Below are 20,530 nucleotides of genomic sequence, written 5' to 3'. Positions count from 1 at the left end.
TTGGGAGCATGTGCTACCACACGGGAAGGTGCTCTGCATGGTGTCTGGCTCACAAGAGGTGTTCGACAGAGCTTTGTCTCTGTCAGCTCTTGGCAATCATTAACACAGCCTAAAACTCAAGCTAAATGCAAGCTGCAAGGCCACCGTGCACCTGCCCTCTGTGCCAGCGGCCAGAGCCGGGGTGGCGCGGAGCAGGAGGCCTGCTGCTCTCTCCATGTGTGGCCATCTTGTTCCTGGTGGGAACTTGTTCAGCTCAGCGTCCTTAAATGCATTGATTCTCTAACCCTTTTCAAACTGTTCTCTCAGCAAGTCTTAGGTTGGCCTGAGGCATAGAGAAGAGAGATATTATCCCCTGCAGACTGAGGGGAAACAGAGGAAGGAAGAGGAAGCTCCAGTTAGCAAGTCCCCGCCATGGCCCCTGGCCTGGCTGCCCCACAAGGTCAGGGCTCATGCCCTACGGCGCAGGTGCATGGCTGAGCCTCCTCGGCACCAGGGCAGGCCACTGTGACGGGCCCAGTGCTCTCACTGATGAACACTCTCTCAAAAAACTCTACCCCACCTGCTCCGACAAACAGGCCCCGGCCGCACTCTCTCCCGCTGTGCGCTGGCGTGACGGGTGCGGCCTCCGCCGCCTGTGCGCTGGGACACCAGGAACACGCCACGGCTGCTTACGGGTCATCATTTATTGAGTTGAGAATTCACATAAAGTAACATCATACAGAAAATCGTTTCCAGGCCTTAAGAAAAATGACTGTCACTCACTGTGCTTCACAAAAATTTCTTTTAATGAATAAATAATTTGATGAAATCAAAAATATTTACAATATAAACACACGGAAAAGCTCTAGGTCCGTGAATCCGATCGTCGAGTTCAGCATTTTGTGAACTGGAGTCCCCCCCAAGCTTTTCCCTTGGAAACAATACAAATCTGATAGAAACGACGACTCATACAACATGTCTTTGTTCATTACACATTGATCTGTTAGTCCTGGAAAGCTACATAAGCATATATTATGCAACATGTTAAAGTACAAACATTACCTAAAATAATATATTATAATGCCAGACAGCATTCTCCACAGAACAAAAACATACACTCAGCTCTAACAATAACGAGGGTCACGGGCCACAAAATAATATCCCAAGGGTACAAATTCCTTCATAAGAATATAGTTGTGCTCTTCAGTTTACCAGATGTCTACGCTGCTCTAGGAAGCCGGTGGCGAGGAGGACGGGATTTGGCGACTGTGGCTGTGTGTGTGTTTCTGTCAGGCAGCAGCATTACTGGGATTGGGCAGTGCAAGCAGTTTTAGAAACACTTTCTTGGGCTCTTAAAAAGAGCCAATTATGCAAAGCAAAATAAGCATATTGAGAAGTCTTCATCTCTTCTGCACAAATACCACGGAACGTCTTGGCTTTGTGGTATGAAAGGGATTGTTTGCAGAGCTGTTTACGCCATCAGCCAGAATTCAAGTATTCCAGGGCCACCTCGTAGCAGAACTTGTACTGATCCTGGAAAACAGGAGGGGAAAGTGTCAGCTCAAGAATATCTCAACGCTGTTCCTAGTAAAGCAATTACTGTAGAGTAGGGTCTTAATGGGAAGACATCGATCTGGGAAGCATTTGAATTAGACACGAATCAGAAAGTCACGGTTCTGAACTCCAGAGACATTCACTGTTTGGAGATGCTCCCCACAATGCTGGGTGAAAGGTATTTTGCTACCTGTGCTGGCTAGAATTCCTGGAAGGTTCTGGACACTGGGAACTCTAAATATGTTTGTCCACACATGTGATTTCCAGGATATCAACATACTGAGCTTCGTGCAGGAGGGTCAGGGATAGAAGAAAAGGTAATGAGTGCTTGAGGAAATGCCTTCGTGCCATCTCTCACAAGGCCCTTGGTACCTAGACGAGGCCTCACGCGTGATCCACTTTTACCTTTGACTTTCAGTCTGTAGGAATTCCTCAATCTCATGAGAATTTCATCAGCACCTCCTGAATACCAAGCCGCTTGACCTGGTCCCTGATTTTGAGAAGTCCATGATCCAGTGAGGAGGATGAGACAGGTAACCCAATGACAACACACGAGGCGGAATGGTCCCTATCATGTGCGGTGGGCTCAGGGGAGGGCAGGTCTTCTCAGGAAGATGGCAGTGGGAAGTAGGTGGACAGCACCTTCCCCAGAGGATGGAACTGATGCATGGAGTGTGAACGCAGCCTTGGTTTGCCCTGGACGGTCCTGGCTTCTGCCTGTTGTCTTGGCATAATCCTCTTTCACTCTCAAAGTGCCCTAGTTTGGATATAGTATATGGCCATCCTCACCGGTTACTTAAAACAGGCATTCCAGGCAGAGGTAACAGGACAAGGAAAGGTACAGAAGGGGAAATGTTTGAGATCCTCTGGGACCCACAGACCAGTTCTTCATCAGGCAGGGAATTAATTTCTCCCTCCTATCTTTCTTTCTTTCTTTCTTTTTTTTTTTTTTTTTAAAGAAACAGGGCCCTTTGTCACCCATCTGGAGTGCAGTGGCACAAGCATGGCTCATTGCAGCCTCGAACTCCTGGGCTCAGGCAATCCTCCCACCTCCGCCTCCTGATTAGCTGGGACTATCAGCATCAGCCACCGCACCCAGCATTGGATTCATTTTTCTTGAGTTCAGCTTTCCTGGATCATGTACCTTGGCCTGAACAAGCCCTGCACAGCGTCCTGGCTGAGGTGTGGTCTCGGGTGGCCGGGGAGAGCATTCTGCACCTGTATGCATGGAGTGTGCTGACAGAACCAAGCCTGGGAGTGGTCTCTGAACCCAGCAGCGGGACACAGGGCTGCCACCTGGCAGGAGCCCGGCCCCGGAGAGGGCCTCAGCAACTGGAAGGCTCTCTTCTACCTCTGCAGGAGACAAGCTTCCACATGTGCGAGCGAGGTTCAGCACCACTGTCTCTACGCATCACAGCCACAACCAAGGAAATGCATCTATTATTTTTCATTTTGCCAAATTAATTGAAAATGTCTAGTATTTCTTAAGTGCCTCCTAATTTGTCACTGAAATGTCCTTTTCTTCACCTACACTGTTCTGTAAATAACCCAGTAGTCCAACCTATTTATTTGAGGACAAGGGCCATAGTTTATCCCTCTTTGTATAATGTAAGAGTCTCTAGCTCAGAACGGACACAGCTGAGAGTCAAAGTCGGCCACATGTACACATGAAGACAAGCAGCACATGATCCAACTCAATACCATGTACTGCTAGAGACCGGGGGTTTTATGACACAGTCAGTCCTGTGGGAGGTCACGATCCAGAGGCAAAGACAGAGAACAAGGAGATCACTTCAATCACTGACAGTGCCACGAGATTAACATCAGTGGCAAGAAAATCACAGGTGTTAGCGAGGGCGTGGAGAAAGCAAACCCTCATACACAGCCGGAGGGAATGTCAAATGGCGCAGCCACTTTGGAAAACCATCTGACAGCTCCTCAAAAGGTTAAACACAGAATTCCCATGTGACCCAGCAATTCTACTACTAGGTATACAACTAAGGAAACTGAAAACGTATGTCTACACAAAAACTTTGTAAACAAATGTTCATAGAGCATTATTCCCAACAGCCAACAAAGGTAAACAACTCAAATGTACATCAATAAAATGCAGTATAGCCATAAAGTGGAATATTACTTGGCTACGAAAAGGAATGAAGTACTAATACACACTACAACGTGGATGAACTGAAGCATGGATGAATCTGCTGAGTGAAAGAAATCAGATTTGAAAGGGCGCACACTCCTTTTCCAGGAAACGCCCAGCGTATGCAAATCTATAAAGACCAGAAGCCAATGGGTGGTTGCCAGAGCCTGGAAGTGAGTAACGGGGAGTGGCTACAGGTAGGTCTGGGATTTCTTTGAGGGGACTAAGGGGGTGATGGAAATGTTAAACATTTGGATTGTGGCGATGGCTGCATAACTCTGTGAATATACTGAAAACCAGTGAATGACATACTTTAAAAGGGGATTTTTAAAAAAATTTGGGGTACATGTGCTTGTTTGTGACACGGGTATTATACATGTAATGGTGGGGAGTGGGCTTCTAGGGTATTCACCCCCCAAATGAATGTTCACAGTGCATTACACAGCTGGTAGGAATGCAAAACACTGGAAACTGATTACAACTGAACGTTATACCCAGTAGGTAATTTTTCAACCTCTCCTCCCTGCTTTTGGAGTTCCCAGTGTCTATTGTTTCCATCTAAAAGTGGAAATGTTATGGTATACATATTATATTCCAATAAAGCCTTATTAAAAATGCTTATTCCATGATGTGAATCCTATCTTTAGTGTCTATCAAGGGCTCAGGTGGGACCGGAACTGGGCAGACTCTGACACAGGAAACATGAATCCAGTTGTTCTCTGCTTTTTAGAGAGTCATGGTGCGCCACACTGACCAGGAGCCTTAGGTCCTATTAACCATCCCCGAGACCCTGGCTAATCCAGTCCCCTCTGGTCATAAAACAGGGGTTGGATCACATTTAAGGTTCCCTTCCAGCTTTCTCAATTTAGAACTTTAGGACTTGGTTTGCCTTTAAAGTAAGTCTGATGACATATGAGAAGGTGTTCCTAAAATTATCTCCTGGTGCAAATAACAAATATTTTGCTAGCCTGTAATTTCCCTTAAATAGACCACTTTTTCCATACACAATGAAATGCCAATAAAGATAGAAGTTTTTTTTTAACTTTTTAACTGGAAAAAATTATTACTTGCCCTAGGCAAATCAGATTTCTGATTCATATTCTAGTATTTATTATTTCAGAATTTGATACTTTTATTTTCAAAATATTTAAAAGAGATAATTTGAATTTCAAAATTCCAAAAGGCCACGTTGTCAGATCACCAGGCTGACATGCTGGCTATGAAGTGCTCCCGTCATTTCTCCGCTTTTGTGAATCACAGGAACAATTTTTTTTGTAATGGAAATCTACATGGTCCAATCCCTTACTGCATAAAAATGATTTTATACAAGCCTAATTGTACAATTCATTTCAGTGCCTACTCAGAGCCATCCTTTTAACATATTAAAATGCACCTAGTGGGGAGATGTGGCTGCGGCCCTCAGGCCACAACACAGGCTGGAAACTCAGGAGGGATTTTGGGCTTCGCTTGGAAGGAGCTGCTGCTTGGAAGTCACCGAAGCTGCCCTGTCTCAGGCATGACTGTAATTTTCAAAATGAATTCTCCCTCTCCCGCCTTATCCTTCCTGAGCAAGCGGCCAGTCCCCATAGATTCTGTGATGACTGGTTTCTGAATCAGAAAACTAAGGGGAAGGAGAAGGAAGACCATAAATCGCTGTGCCCCCTCCCCCAAGCACCTGGGTAAATGCCTGAATCTTCCGACACTGGAAACTGATTACATGTGATCACCAGGTACAGGCCTGTCTTCTGCAGTTTCCTCTCTCAGCTCACTTGCTTTTGAACGGTATAATGAAGCCACATGAGCCATCTCTGTGCTCCAGGGGAAAAAGGAACGTTTACGCCTTGGTCCTGAGTGCTCCCATTTGGGCGACATTAGCTGGCTTCAGGCATGAGGAGGTGCCCTGAGTAGGGACTCGGGGGAGCCTGCCCTGGTCCTCCTCACATCCTTGGGTCAGACCATAACCAGGGTGACCTGCTGCTATTCCTCACCAAGGCCCCTGACACTGGCCTCGCTCCCGATCAGACTTCCTGGACCTATGAGCGGGAGAAAGCAAAATCTGCAAGGGAGCTGGAAATAGAGGTTGGCTGTTAAAAGCCACCGGCTCGCTTGGTGAGGGCATCACGAGGCCAGCACGCCAGTGGGTCAGTGACATTGGGGGCCTCCATCAGGGGCCCGAGCCCTGTCGTTGTCTGCGCAGGCTGCCTGTGTCTAAGGAACTCAGGCTGGCGGCCAGCAGGGGCACTTCAAATAGCACGTCAATGGCCTCCAAAGATTCAGAGAGAATAGCCTCCGCCGCTGACCTGGTTGCTTTTGAAAGTAAGGCAAGCTCCACGATTTTGGCTGGACCCTGTACTGACAGATCCTTCGGCCTGGAAAAATTCTTCTGCGTGATGCTCTGCCAGGAGGGCAGGCTGGGCCCTATTACCATGGTGGGATCCTTCAGTTCAGTGTTCCCAGCCAGGCTGTGGCCAGTCACTCTGTGCCAAGGACACCAATAAATTCACATCCCTGCTCAGCAAGACAGCCCCTGGAATGATGAATGGCTCATTCCTTTCCACTCTATCTTTAAATTATATAGGTAGAACTTTCTTCACCAAAGCCCCCTGCAGAATCCACGCCCAGTTCCTTATTGAGGCCCTGCTGAGCACAGCCACAACCTCCCCTAGGTTGGAGAGGACAGCAAAGGGTGCCTCAGGTTGGAATCGGGTCTGGCTGCAGAGAATGCTCAGTCACTCAGCAGATGCTCACTGGGCAACTCCTGCGAGCCAGGCGCTCGGCTGGTGCTGAGTGCAGGGCGCGGGCTGGGCAAGTGGAATCTGGGTGGGGGGAGAGGGAATGGGGTATTAGCAAAAATTATTACAAACCTTCCTCAAGAGTGCAGGAAGACTGACTATGGGTGGATTCAAGGCGCCTGGAGTGTGGACTGGGGACCCTAGCTCACCTCTGATTCCCACCCAGCTCCTGCACTCACCACGCCAACACGTGCACACACATGTGCACAGCCTGTTAAACTGGCTGCAAATTTCACAGCGAGAGCTACTGAGGGGCAGCCTATACACACCAGGTGGTGGCACAAGTGGGAGAGCTGTAGGCCCCACACCACACTGCATTTGTAGGTGAGTCCACTGCTGGCTTACTGAAGGGGAGGTGAGGCTGAGTCTGCAGGGTCAGCTCTTAGTTGCAGAGAGGACAACTTGGACCTATGCAGCAGATGCGCAGATCGGGATGGGGCTGGCTCTGGAGTAAGTGGGATGGAGGGGGACGGGCAGCGAGCTGTGAACACGCCGCAGCGGCACTGCAGGGAAGGGAAAGGCCCGGGGACCCTCCGAACCAACTTTCTCAGTCCTGTGGCACGTCCATCCTGCCTGGCGGGGGCTCCATCCCAGAGCCTCTGGCTGAAGTGGGCTGGGGCACTGGTGTTTCTGAAAGCTCCCCGGGGAGTGGCACGCGGAGGGGCGGATTCTCATGCGCAGCCTGGACTGAATGAAAGCGTGTCTAGAGCAGACACGGTTCTTAAGCTAGGCTGCACGAGAGACTCACGGGGTCTTTTAACACTCGGCTGCTGCAGCCAGGCCTCTGACCAATCGAATCAGTCTCTGGGTGGGCCCAGGGATGAGAATCGTTCTAAAGCTCCCAGGTGACTTCAATGGGCAGCCAGGCTTGAGAACCACGAGGGACACATTCTTTTCTGAATCTTACAAGGCATGTGGGGGTGGACGGGGCTGTTCCCGTTACACCTGGTCTGAGATGAAGCTAGAACACACACTGATTGAGCGCTGCCCTGTTCCCAAGTCCCCTACACTTACCTGTGCCCTCTTTCTCCCGGTGCTCTGGTGCGAGAGCACGCACTGCTTTACCACCCTTTCTCCTGGATTTCTCCCGGCAACTGAGTAACAAATCAACCCAGGGAGGGGTTATGACCAGCACCTTCCTACGGGCCCCTCCCTTTCAGACTCCCAGGTGGGGTGGGACTGCATATCCGGCTACGACATTTGGAATTTTCGTCCAATGGCTTTTAGTTGTTGGTTTTTTCCCTTGCCTTTTCCACCCATTATGAACCCCGAGAGCCCGGCTGGTGTCCAGCCTCCAGGCTGGGAGACAGGTTGGGGGGCTCCTTTTGGGGTGGCTGAACATCACCAGGCTTGGAGCTGGGAGGAGGGATTGGGGTCCGGATTTGGCTTGCACGAATGACGAAATGCTGGACTTCTTTGTAAAGGGGGTGCAGCGGCAGCACCTCCCCCGGCTTTTGTGAAGATGACTGAGTGTAACAAGATAACTCTCTGGATGAGTTCCGTAAACAGAAAAGCCCTGTCGCCTTCTACGAACAGTATTCTTTTTTGTTGTTTCTGATGTTACTTTTTAAAAAACAACAGCTTTGTTGAGATATAATTCACATACCATAAAACTGGCTCCTTTAAGGGATACAGTTGTTAAATAAAATTCATGGGAGGCCACTGGTTGGATGAGGCCCTGACAGACTAGACCAAACCAGAATGGAGTTCCTCGTGCTAGGTGCCACGCCGCCAATCAACTGAACTTTGAAACAGGGCAGCTTTTGGAACATCAGGAGAAGTGCAGAACCAGTCAGAAGCAGGCCGGTGTTCCCGAGCTGCCGTGATAAAGCAGCCCCTCTGTTTTCATCCTGTGCCATGATAAAGCAGCCCCTCTGTTTTAACCCTGTGATGGAAGGAAGTTTGAAACAACCAGTCTGCTTTGTGTTCCCTGCCTCTGCCTTCCCAAGCCCTTTTCTGCCTAGAAAGCTGCTCCTCCAAGCAGCTCCTTGGAGCCCTCGTTCTGTTTTACAGAATGACATCTTGCCTGATTCTAGGGTCACTCATACAAGCCAATTAGATCTTCAAATTAAGTGTGTTGCAATTTTGCATTTTAACACAGTTCAGTGGTTTTCAGTATATTTAGAGTTGTACACCATCTAAGTTTGAAACATTCCCTTCGCCTCAGAAAGAAACCCTGGCCTATTGGCGGTCACCCCATCTCCCTCTCCCCCAGCCCTCAGCAACCACTACTCTACTTTCTGTCTCATGGATTTGTCTGCTTTGAACATTTCACAGACAAGGAATCATAGAATATGTGGCCTTTTGTGACTGAATTAATGTACTTTTTTTTTTTTTTTTTTTTTTGAGGAGTCTTGCTCTGTCATCCAGGCTGGAGTGCAATGGTGCGATCTCAGCTCACCGCAACCTCTGCCTCTGAGTTCAAGTGATTCTCCCGCCTCAGCCTCCCAAATATCTGGGTTTACAGGTGCCTGCCACCACGCCCTGGCTAATTTTTATATTTTTAGTACAGACGGGGTTTCACCATGTTGGTTGGCCAGGCTGGTCTCAAACTCCTGATCTCAGGTGATCCGCCCACTTTGGCCTCCCTAAGTGCTGGGATTACAGGCGTGAGCCACCGCGCTTGGCCAGGCTTAATATTCTTATTCCCACTTTACAGATGAGAAAACTGAGGTTCAGGGAGGACTTTTGCGTCTCCAGTGAGTTCTAAGCTCCATGTGGGAGAGACCATATCTTCTACTTCTCTTGCATCATGCCCAGTGATGCTGCACATAGAACAGAGGCTGAGAAATACGTGCAGAATGGCATGGAACTAAGATAAGATGCCAGGCCAGGCACCGTGGCTCATGCCTATAATCCCAGCATTCTGAGAGGCTGAGGCAGGAGGATTGCTTGAGGCCAGCCTCGGCAAAATAGCAAGACTCCATCTCTAAAGACATAAAAATAAAAAACCAGTCAGGCATGGTGGCATGCCCCTTTAGTCCCAGCTACTTGGAAGGCTGAGGTGGGAGGATGGCTTGAGCCCAGGGGTTTGAGCTATGATCACGCCACTGCACTCCGTATTAAAGTGTGTAATTACCTGCAGAGGCAGCTTTGTCAGCCCTGCCAAGGCATGTGCCAGTTATTCATTTCCTGGGCAGTGCACTAGGCTGTGCAGGGGAGTCTTCCAAAGTTCCCACCACCTGGCAGGAGATACTGTGTTTCTCTAGGCAAGAAGACACTATGTTTCTCTAGGCAAGATCTGCCCTCAAAGACCATTTCTATGTTAAAACAGAGCCCTGGGAACTTCAAAAGCCATTAAAGAAGGCAAAAGTGAGAAGGGAGCTGCCATCCTGAAGCAGCCGCTTTCCCACAGCCGGAGTCGCTTCAAAGGAGCTCAGGTGCCAGGACCCATTCTGAATCTAACTAGGCGAGTCGTGGGGAATCGCAGGCTGTGCTGTCCTTGTCCACCCTCCTGGGACCCAGTTCTTTGATGGGGACTTGAGGCTGGTTGAAGAGATGGATAACTTAGAAGCAGGGCGAAAAAAGGGTTCAGGAAAAATGCCGCTGCCCCTGCTGGATACAAAAAAAATCTAGTCTTGTATTAGAAACTATTTTGCCTCCTGGCAATCCACTGGCTTTTCTCCAGAGCCCCCAAAGCGAAAAATGTGCAGAAATACATCTTTAGGGCTTTCTGGATCTCCCTGGAGAGTGCCATGCTTCAGCACGAACCGATGCATCTTCCCACTCAGAAGCAATTTAGAAAAATCAGAGCTGCAAAGCGAGATGGGGAGAGACACAGCGTCCCTCTGTGCGCTCACCCGCCCTGGCAGGGAGGACACAGCGGCAGCATTTGCCTGTTCTGAATGGAAGGGACCATGAGGGATGCAGCCGCACATGTGATGTGTAAGACCTGGTGGGGCCAGGGCGAGGGCCCCTCTATTGCACCCCAGCCTGCCTCTCCAGATGCTTGGAAGCGCCCCCAGGGCTGTCTGGCACATGCTCGTCATCGTCTGAAGACACAGCTAAGTAGACTCAGGACACTGCCCTTTTCAGCTGCTGGCGCAACATTTTGTGCTTAGGACACACTCGGGCCTCAGATGGCCTGTGATGCCCAATAAAACTGTACCAGACTTGATCACCCTGACCTAAGCTAATTTAATTCTCTCAGCCAACGTACACAGGTATCAACACCAAACCAAACAGAAGTCGTATTTACAGGCAAAACCTTACGACAACAGGTCCCATTCAGTTCTGGAAGCTTCAAACCCAAGAGCACGGTGACTTTTTTCTCTGTCACCTGGTATTATCTAATACCCTAACAGCCACCGTGACAGATATGTCACAGTTTTCTCCGGAAATTCCGAAACTTTCCTACATTTCTCAGACCCTGACCTTATCCTCCAACTGGTGCTGACCTTTGGTCTGGGCACCCAGAAATCCCATCTTCTCCATTAGGGTCACACATAAACTACACAAAGTCCTAAGTTATTATAGAATCGTGGGCTGGGACCGCAAGCTCCCTTCTGGTTCAGCCACCTAAGCCTCCATTTATTTCATGAAAAATCACCCCCGTCCTCTAACGTGCACCACTGATTTGGTAAAAGCCCCATCACTCCTGCCCATAAAACCTGGTGAGTGATGAAAGCTGCGGCCGGAGCCATTAGAGGAAAGGCCTGCAAGGGCCTGTTTCTAATGATCTGCTTAATTCAGGCTGCAGTGAGAAGGAAGTGACATTTTTTTTGATCAAGGTCAGCTGTGCCCAAGTACCAGCCAGAGTCTCCAGGCTGCACACCTGTCTCTGAATTAGTGAGGTTAACTACTGCACGAAGCCACAGTCAGCATATTTCATTCATGCATTTGTTTCTATCCTCTGCCGGCCCAAACTCAGGCCTCTGCCGACAGCATGGCCACTCTTTGCTCAACTGCCTCCATCCTGGAAGACTGGGAATTTCATGGTGGTAGAACTCTTTACCATTCAGGCGGGGATGCAGGGAGGCAGACGGTCCTAATGAAGCCCCACACCAGCCTTTCAACAACCCACAGGAAATCCGTTACTATGCCCAGGGCACTTAGAGCCCTTTTGCCAGGCCACTGACGGCATCACGCCTGGCAGACTCCTCCACTCTCTTCAACCACCAAAACACTTCACATCTCTCTGCATGTGGGGTACCTCCATGAGCTAATGGTATCCCTAGTTTACAAAACTAAAACCTAGAGGAGTTAAGTGATTTGCTTAAGGACACTTAAATGACAAGACTAATGTGTTGGGGTCACCTAACTAGAATTAGTAGCAGAGTTGAGACTAGAATTTGGGTTTCCACGGGCTCCCTGTAGGGTGGGGAGGAGGGGAGCAGGAGTCTGGGGAGCACGGTCCTTTCTGCCCCTTCTAGAAGCCAACATGCTAACAGCTGATGGGGCCAACCAGGTGTGCCACATTCCCCGACCAGCAGCCATGCTTCTTGGAGATGGAGCAGCTCCTCAGGCACGAGACATGTATCTGGGCAAAGTGGATGCCCTGGAAAGTGGTTCGTGCTGAGCGGGACACGTTTGGGAGCTCGTTGTCACTGGTCACTACTATTAGCCAGCCCGCAGCACTGCTATTATGACTTCTAAACTGCATGGGGACCACGGCTACTTTCTCCAATTCAGCTTGACTCTCAACTCCCTCTTAAGTCCCTTTTTAATTTAATATTTAACATTAACCCCAGTGCTGTGACGCCGTGGACCTGGGAACACTGGCTTTGGAGCTTGTCGCATCGGCCACCTCTTTCTCCCTCTCCTGCCCCCAAGCCATTTTCCAACCTTGGATTAGTCCTGCTGTTTCCTTCAGCTCCTTCCTCCGCTCACAGAGAACTGCAAAAACCTAATCTAAAAGCTTCCTCCTTTAAACTATGCTACAGTCACAGTGGTTGGCATTTCAACAGCTCCACATAAAAAGAGATTTCATAAAATACTCTTAAGAAAATAATTGCACATTGTCCTTTGTTTCTCATCTCCTTTAATCCTTTTCTCAGATATGGCCACCATAATTAAATGCAATATTGTGGATGTCAAACTAAAATTCACAGCTTTGATAAATATTAGGCGATTAAGCTATTTATAAAATATATAATTTGAAAATCTGGCATTTCACGTACTATGATTATTTCTTCTCTGTGAAGACGAAGTGCTTAGCCACGTGGAAGGCACTGCCAGGAAGGGAAGTTCATAAGGATGCTCACTTGTGAGTTTCAGCTATTTCCCTATTTCGAATGAGCTAGAGACAAAGTCTCCTTGTGAAGAACAAAGAGAGGAAGAGGGAGAACAAGAAAGAAGGAAAAAAACCCTACATGCAAAGTGATTACATTGTGATTTTGAAGATGAGTCTCTTTACGCATCAGTCTCCCTGCGAATCTGGGAGCTGGCGTGGATTCTAATGCTCATGGAGGGTCTCATGGAACAGCTCAGAGGGGGTGTCCTACCAGGAGGTCGACCATGTTGGGCTTGTTGTTCCTCAGTGTCTTCACAGCGTGGAAGACATCCACGGTTCTCTGGTGCCGGAGCATCTCACACACGATGCTGATGGCGCAGAACGTCCCACTGCGGCCTCCGCCGTTCCTGTTATGAAACAGATCAGATGGCTGCACTTTACGCTGCATCTCGCAAACACCTGTGGAAATGAGCTGTTGAAACCCCGGCCAACCAGTAACAAGGAAGGGCTCTGAGGCCGAGGGACCTCCTACCTGGGCAGGTGCTTTTAATTAAAGCAAACAGAGCAAGCCATCCGCAATATTTGGCCACAGGTCACCGGACTGAGAGCCTCTCCCAGCTCCGCTCAGCCCTGGTCACATTCTCTCATACAGCACTTCATCGATAAGGGCCCAGGTAGAAAATTTTCAGTGAACCTTATTTAGGGTCTGCCAGGAAAATTGGTGTGACAAGTATGGGTTATGTTCAAAGACGTATCTGGCCTTTAAAAACATCCATTAGCGGCTGGGCGCGGTGGCTCACGCCTGTAATCCCAGCACTTTGGGAGTCTGAGGCAGGCGGATCACGAGGTCAGGAGATCGAGACCATCCTGGCTAACACGGTGAAACCCCGTCTCTACTTAAAAAATACCAAAAATTAGCCAGGCGTGGTGTCAGGTGCCTGTAGTCCCAGCTATTTGGGAGGCTGAGGCAGGAGAATGGCGTGAACCCAGGAGGCGGAGCTTGCAGTGAGCCCAGATTGTGCTACTGCACTCCAGCCTGGGTGACAGAGTAAGACTCCATCTCAAAAACAACAACAACAACAAAACATCTATTAGCATTTCATTATTTATCTATAAAACATAGAGGCAATTTTTAAAGAAAACGTTTTACTCTGAACCCATTTTAGATGTGCAGAAATGCTGTAAAACTCGCATAGAGAATGCATATCCAACTTCCCTGATGTGAACACCTCACATGTCCACAGCACATTATGCAAACCAAGAACGTGATGCTGGGACAATACTATTAACTAAACCACAGACTGTAGCCACATCTCGCTAGTTCCTCCACGAATGTCCTTTTTCTGGTCCAGGATCCAATCGTGGATGTAGCTGTCCTATCCCCTTAGCTTCCTTCAGTCAGTAACACTTCCTCAGTCTTTCCTTGTGTTTCCTGACCTTGACACTTTTGAAGAGCACTGATCAGTGATTCTGTAGAATATAAAGAATGTAGAACACAGAAGTAGAAAGTAGCTGTCATCCCCAGCCACAATCTGAGAAGTCATCACAAACTACAACATGTAGACCATCCCTTCATTTGGGTTTGTCTGATGTCTTCTCATGGCTGGAAACAAGGCCGTGCACTTCGGTAAGAAAACCAGAGAGGAGATGTTACCTCATCCCAGGGGTTCAGGATGTTCCTGTGTCTTATTACTGGTGATGTTCACTTGCTCACTTGTTAAGACGGTGTCCGCCAGATTTTCTCACTATAAAGTTATCATCTTTCTCTTTACAGTCAATACATATCTGGGGGGAAGATATTTGGGACTATGCAAATATCTGGTTTCTTGCCCACTGATTTGAGCATCCGTTGGTGGATCTTGTCTGCAACAATTAATTATCACTGCGGTGTTTGCCTAATGGTGATTTCTTGTTTCCCTCTCTTTGAAGATTCTACCCTAAGAGCTGTCTCTTTTTCCCCATTAAATTATTTGCTTATTTATGATTTATTTCAGTGTGAGCTTATACATAATAATGTTATTCTATCAACTAAAATCCGATGGTACTAATATTGATTTTGTTCACACTGTTTCAGCTCCAACAGGGTAGCTCTTTTGTTCTTTTCTGACAAGCCCCCAACCTTTTTTCTTTCTTTACTTTCTGCAACCACATGATGGTCCAGGCTCATTCCACACTATTCCTGCACCAACTCTGCAGTCCCTCTTTCCTCAAGGAGATAAGGGACTTTTTTTTTTTTTTTTTTTTTTGACAGAGTCTCGCTCTGTCGCCCAGGCTGGAGTGCAGTGGAGAGATCTCGGCTCACTGCAAGCTCCGCCTCCTGGGTTCACGCCATTCTCCTGCCTCAGCCTCCCATGTAGCTGGGACTACAGGCGCCCACCACCACGCTTGGCTAATTTTTTTTGTATTTTTTTTTAGTAGAGACGGAGTTTCACCGTGTTAGCCAGGATGGTCTCGATCTCCTGACCTTGTGATCCGCCCACCTCGGCCTCCCAAAGTGCTGGGATTACAGGTGTGAGTCACTGTGCTCGGCCATGGGACCTTTTCATTTTTAAACACAGTATAAATATCATACCTAAAATAACAAATATTACTGTTTTAAAATAATCAAATTTCTAGTCTGTGTTCAAATTTCCCAGATTGTTTCTTTCAGTTGCTTTTTAAAAAATCCACATTTAGGCAAAGGCCACAGACTGGATTTGGTTGGTATGTCTTGCAAATTTGTTTTAATCTGTGAGCTCCTCTTTGCTCTCTCTTTTTTCTTGGGAATTTATTTGTTGAGGAAACAAGGTCATCTGTCCTGTAGAGAGTCCCACATCCTAGATTTTTCTCATTCATCACATCTCTGTGATATCATTTAACATGCTGCTTTCTAACTCTGTATTTCCTGTAAATTGGTAGGTAGTTCCAGGGCTTGATAAGAATTTAAGATTTATTTATTTATACAAGGATACTTAAAATATACTTTCATTAGGAAGCAAGCCAAAAATATCTGGTTGTCCCTTGTTTTATGGTTTTAAGAGTGATCATCATGTTCGGATATCAGCTTGATCAGCCCATTATAAAATTCCGAATCAGCTTTTTAACTGAAGTATAATATACTTACAATAAAGACCATTGGTAGATAGCTCACTCAATTTTTACCAATGCATATACCACGTAACCACCATTCAGATCAAGATACAAACCACGGTCAGTCCCCAAGAGGCTCCGTCACATTCCTTCCTCAACAATACCATCAGTATCACCAAAGAGAATCCATTCTTAAGCCTAGCATCATCAATTGCTTTTGCCTGTTCTTCAGATTTGTGTAAATGGAACCATACACTATGTCTTCTCCTGAGACTGGCTTACTTCCCTCTGTGTTGTCTGTGTGAGAATCACCCACGGTGTTATATTGATAGTTTATTCTTTTATATGGCTAAGGAGAATTCCACTGAATGAATACCCACTGTCCAATTTATCCAACAGCTGATGAATGTTTGGGCTGTTTTTGGTTTGTAAATATTATGAGTAAACCTGTGATAAGCTTATCTTTTGGCAGATGATTCATTTCTGCAGTCATTTCTCTAAGAACAGAAGAGCTCAGCCTCAGAGTGCCTGTATGTTTAGCTTTGGTAAATGCTGTCAGTTTCCAAATGGTTGTACAGTATTTACTTCCTTCCTACAGTGTGTAAGAGTTCCAGTTACTCCACAGCTTCACTAACACTTGGGATTATTATTTATTTGTCTGTCTTTAAAATTTCAGCCATTCTGATGAGTACACAGTAGCATCTGATCCTGGTTTGAATGTGGATTTGCCTAAAACGAATAACGTTGAGTAACTTTTCTACGCTCATTGGCTATTTGGAACTTTTTTTTTTTTTTTTCTTCAATGAAGTACCTGTCAAGTTTTTTGCCCATTTAATAAATTGAGTTGTCTATCATTTTCCTATTGGCTTGCAGTACAGCAGTTAATAAGACATTATAGCCAAGTCCTTTGTCAGACACATGTATTATAAAACTCTCCTCCCACTGCCTTGCTTTTTCACCCTCTTATTGATGTCTTTTGATGAAGAGAAGGGTTTAATTTTAATGAAAGTCCAATTTGTCAGTCTTTCTTTTAAGGCTAGTGTTCTGTGTCCTGTTTAACAAATCTACCTGTGGTCATGGAGATTTTCTCCTGTGTTTTCTTCTAGAAGCTTTGTTGTTTCACTTTCCCCGTTTGGTCTACCATCTATCTGAAAGGGATTCTGTACATGGAGTGAGGGAGATCAATGTGTCCAGGCAGTGCTGTGTTGCAATGGCATCTTTGTTGTAAGTCAGATGACGCTGAGGTATGGATCTGTCCCTGGACTGTCTCTTCTGCTAATTAGAAGATTAGCTGTTTTCTATCCTTGCATTAACATTACACCACTTTTCCCATCAGCTTTGCAACTAATGCTTTTGGCAGCTGTTGAAGACCACTGTCTAATCCATTATTTTCATCAAGAGTTGCAAAGTGGTGAAATCTTAATTCTATCCATTTAATCTAGTTTTATTAGCTGGGAGACACGTATAAAGAAAAACACTCCCTGTTTGCATACCTTGAATATCTGTGGCTCAAGGAACCATTCACTTCAAAGCACCTGCAGGTCTTGTCTCAGCCGGGAACTCTCCACCCACAGCCATTAGGTGGCGCTACACTATGCTGAATGCCATGCTCTTACCTCCAAGAGGAACACTGGAGTGATCTGATTCTTTCTTTTTTTTTTTTTTTTTTTTTGAGACGGAGTCTTGCTCTGTGCCCCTCCTGGCCAGTACTGGGGGATGCCAATGTAAACTAATTTTGTTTCTTATAGCTAAAAAAACCCCCTTAGATTTAGATATATACATGTAAACAAAAATAAACATTCTCACCAGGCCTAGGTCTCATGACCACCTTGATGCTAAGAGAGCAAGAGACAGTTCCACATGAACCAAGGTGGGGCTTTAGACAGGGGGGAATGTTCCAAAGAATAATCAAGGTTCTCTCAGCGGAAAATGGGAAGAGATGCTGCACAGGCAGGAGAGAAGAAACAGCGGATGCCTCCCACTGTCCACTGTGAAGAAGAGCTGATTGCTTTAGGTTTTACATGGAACAGCAATGTCACTGTTTAGTTCTGTGGTCACAGCTGCCTCTGGGAAGAGTGTTGTTGACAAGGTGCAGTGATTTAAGAAATCTTTATGTCCTCTTGTTAGGCCTGTCCCGGTGCCTCAACTTCTTCTAGTCACTAGTAACTTAGTCCTGTGGGTTAAAGCACTGACCCTTTTTAGAAAGTACTAATCCTGGGGGGAACGATGTACATCTAGCTCAGATGTTGGTCTCCAGATGCAGGCAGGGATATCTGCAAACATTTTTAGTATTTTAGAAAAACCTGACATATCTAATAATATAAATGAACTACAATGTTAATATTCTTTGCTGGGATTGTATCATCTCAGTGTGAGCCTCTTATTCTGATCAGAGGTCGGATCTGGATTGAAGAGAAATAAAAATAGGGATGTGGACTGCTAATGAACTTTTTTTGTCATTTTCTTGATAGAGATTTTTTTTTTTTTTTTTTTTTTTTGAGATGGAGTCTCGCTGTGTCCCCCAGGCCTGAGTGCAGGGGTGTAATCTTGGCTCACCGCAAGCTCCGTCTCCCGGGTTCATGTCATTCTCTTGCCTCAGCCTCCTGAGTTGCTGGGACTACAGGTGCCTGCCACCATGCCCGGCTAATTTTTTGTATTTTAAGTAGAGACAAGGTTTCACTATGTTAGCCAGGATAGTCTTGATCTCCTGACCTTGTGATCCACCCGCCTTGGCCTCCCAAAGTGCTGGGACTACAGGTGTGAGCCGCTGCGCACAGCCGCTAGAGATTTTTTAATGCACTGGGTCCAGGAGAAGAAAGGGGGGATGACAGCAACTAGAGAAAGGTGAGGTTGATAAACTGCTTTTTAGAGGACAAAAGATTGGAACTTTTGGTTGAAGACAACTGTGCGTAGTTCTTACAGCTCTTTCCAAAAGAATATCAGTTTCCTGCAGGATGAGACACTATCATGTTTTGATTGCTGAGAGGCAGGCAGAGTCCTGGGCTTCCCGGGAGACCTCGCAGGCCCGGGGTAGGAGGTGGCATTGCATCAGACAAGGGCACTGACTGGAGAGTGACCTACGCCCTGAGCCAGGTCTGCAACTTTAACTAGGCTTGATCTACCCGGAATGAATATTTTGCCTTCAGTTTAAGAGAGATCTCAGTGTGTACTTCTAATGATACTTCACTGAAAAGTGACATATGCGTATACTTTAAATTTCCCCCAATTCTCTAAGCATCTTCCTTAACTGCCATGACTTTCTAATTGCCTGTTCTATTAAGCCGATTCCAGCTGGTTGATTAGCTACATATCATTGCCAATGAGAAAATGCAGGTAAAAGTGCTTTGAGAAGCGTGGCATTCTCTATTCCGTGGCTCTCAACCTTATTATCTCAACACATTGAAATCACCCAGGCATTTTAAAAACACACCCCGGTGTGGGCCCGACTGCCAGAGATTTTCATTTAATTGGTTGGGGTGTGGCCTGGGTGTGGGCTTTTTTTTGTGTGTTTTGTGTTTTCATTTAAAGCTCCTCAAATAATTCTTATGTGCAGGTAAGGGTGGGAGCCATGTGGAGCAGGGGTGCCCACATTTAGCACCTGCAAAATCTGCTGGCCTGGAAGCCCCATTTTGGGGACACTGGCTGTAACCAAACCCTCCCAATATACACATTCTCCCAAAAAGCGCGCACGCACGTGCACACACACACACCCGTTCCTCTGAGACCTCTGACATGATTTCCAATTGAATAATCAAACACTGTGATGGTAAACTGGCTTTGGCTGGTGGGATGGAGCACTGAGTTGTAGCATTTGTTGATTTCCATGACGTAAATCCTCCTACCATGGATGAATTCAAGTTACCAACAGTTGAAGACCCAGCTCAGAAAATTCCTGAAAGCTTAACAATTGGATCTCAAGAGCCGATGTTTTTTTTTTTTTTTTTTTTCTTCAGGGGAGAGGGTTCCTAATCAAAGGGCCAGTGCTTGTTTATACAGCAGTGACACACCATCCAAATGAAGGATGTGCATATCCTGTTTCCTGAAAAGCCAACCAATCCCTCACTGAGTGTCATGACCACCCCGTCACCCAGACCTACTTATTTCTTCTCCATTTCTAGTGAAACAGAAGACAGAGAAACGGGGGGTGAGAGCGAGTGTGGGGTCTGGCTGTTCTTAAACGAAGAGCTCTGTCAGGCACTTACAAGCAGTGCACAACAGTGCGGCCTTCCCCGCCGTTGTACTCCTCTTGCCATTTGTCCACCTGGCGAATGAGCTTCAAGAAGGAGCGCTTGGACACTGGTGTGTCCCTGTACATCGGCCAGCCCAGGAACTGGAATTGCTGCACCATCCGATATCCGTCTTGGGGCTACAAAGAACCAGGCGACAATTGGGGAGTGGAAGGAAAACAGGCATTATTTACTGAATTCCAGCGGGCTCCTTCCACCCACTTGATCTTCCCATTATTAAAGGCAAGTCCTGCCTACACATTACCACGGTGGCTTCTGCTGGCCTGAAGAGTTACGGTTTTTAATCTCGAGCAGTTAAAAACAACCAGGGGTTTTAAATGACAGGCCAGACAAATACGAGTGAGGCAGAATGCTTCCCATTCTGCAAAAGCCAAGAGGAAAATAACACAGCATAAGCACTGACCACATTGTCATGTTAAGCGGTAAAATAACTTCAATTACAGGTAAATTACAGGTAATGAATAATTTAAAATCTGGAGATGTCTGTGAGCTCAGTGTGAAGACAGAGAACACTGCTTCCTGTGAGCATAATACGGTTTTGCTTATTGATGTTGAATCTTGCTAAGATAGC

At 46.8% G+C, this 20,530-nt stretch overlaps 1 protein-coding gene across 12 annotated transcripts in view; it reads right to left on the bottom strand.

The window, feature by feature from the left end:
• Positions 1-767: 767 nt before the first annotated feature.
• PTPRM (protein tyrosine phosphatase receptor type M) overlaps positions 768-20,530 on the bottom strand; it is an 834,581-nt gene continuing 814,818 nt past the window's right edge. For all 12 annotated transcript variants that reach the window (XM_007974623.3, XM_073006465.1, XM_073006464.1 and 9 more), the window contains 3 exons: positions 19,915-20,078; positions 12,915-13,050; positions 768-1,512 (listed from right to left, as the gene is read on the bottom strand). In XM_007974623.3, the coding sequence (XP_007972814.1) occupies positions 1,459-1,512; positions 12,915-13,050; positions 19,915-20,078 (354 nt within the window). In that variant the 3' untranslated portion in view covers positions 768-1,458. The remainder of the gene's footprint in view (positions 1,513-12,914; positions 13,051-19,914; positions 20,079-20,530) is intronic.

The sequence above is a fragment of the Chlorocebus sabaeus genome, chromosome 18 (assembly GCF_047675955.1).
Source record: "Chlorocebus sabaeus isolate Y175 chromosome 18, mChlSab1.0.hap1, whole genome shotgun sequence".
Classification (NCBI taxonomy): Eukaryota; Metazoa; Chordata; class Mammalia; order Primates; family Cercopithecidae; genus Chlorocebus; species Chlorocebus sabaeus.
The sequence above is the reverse complement of the archived record's forward strand: the minus strand, read 5'-3'. Positions and strand labels throughout refer to the sequence as shown.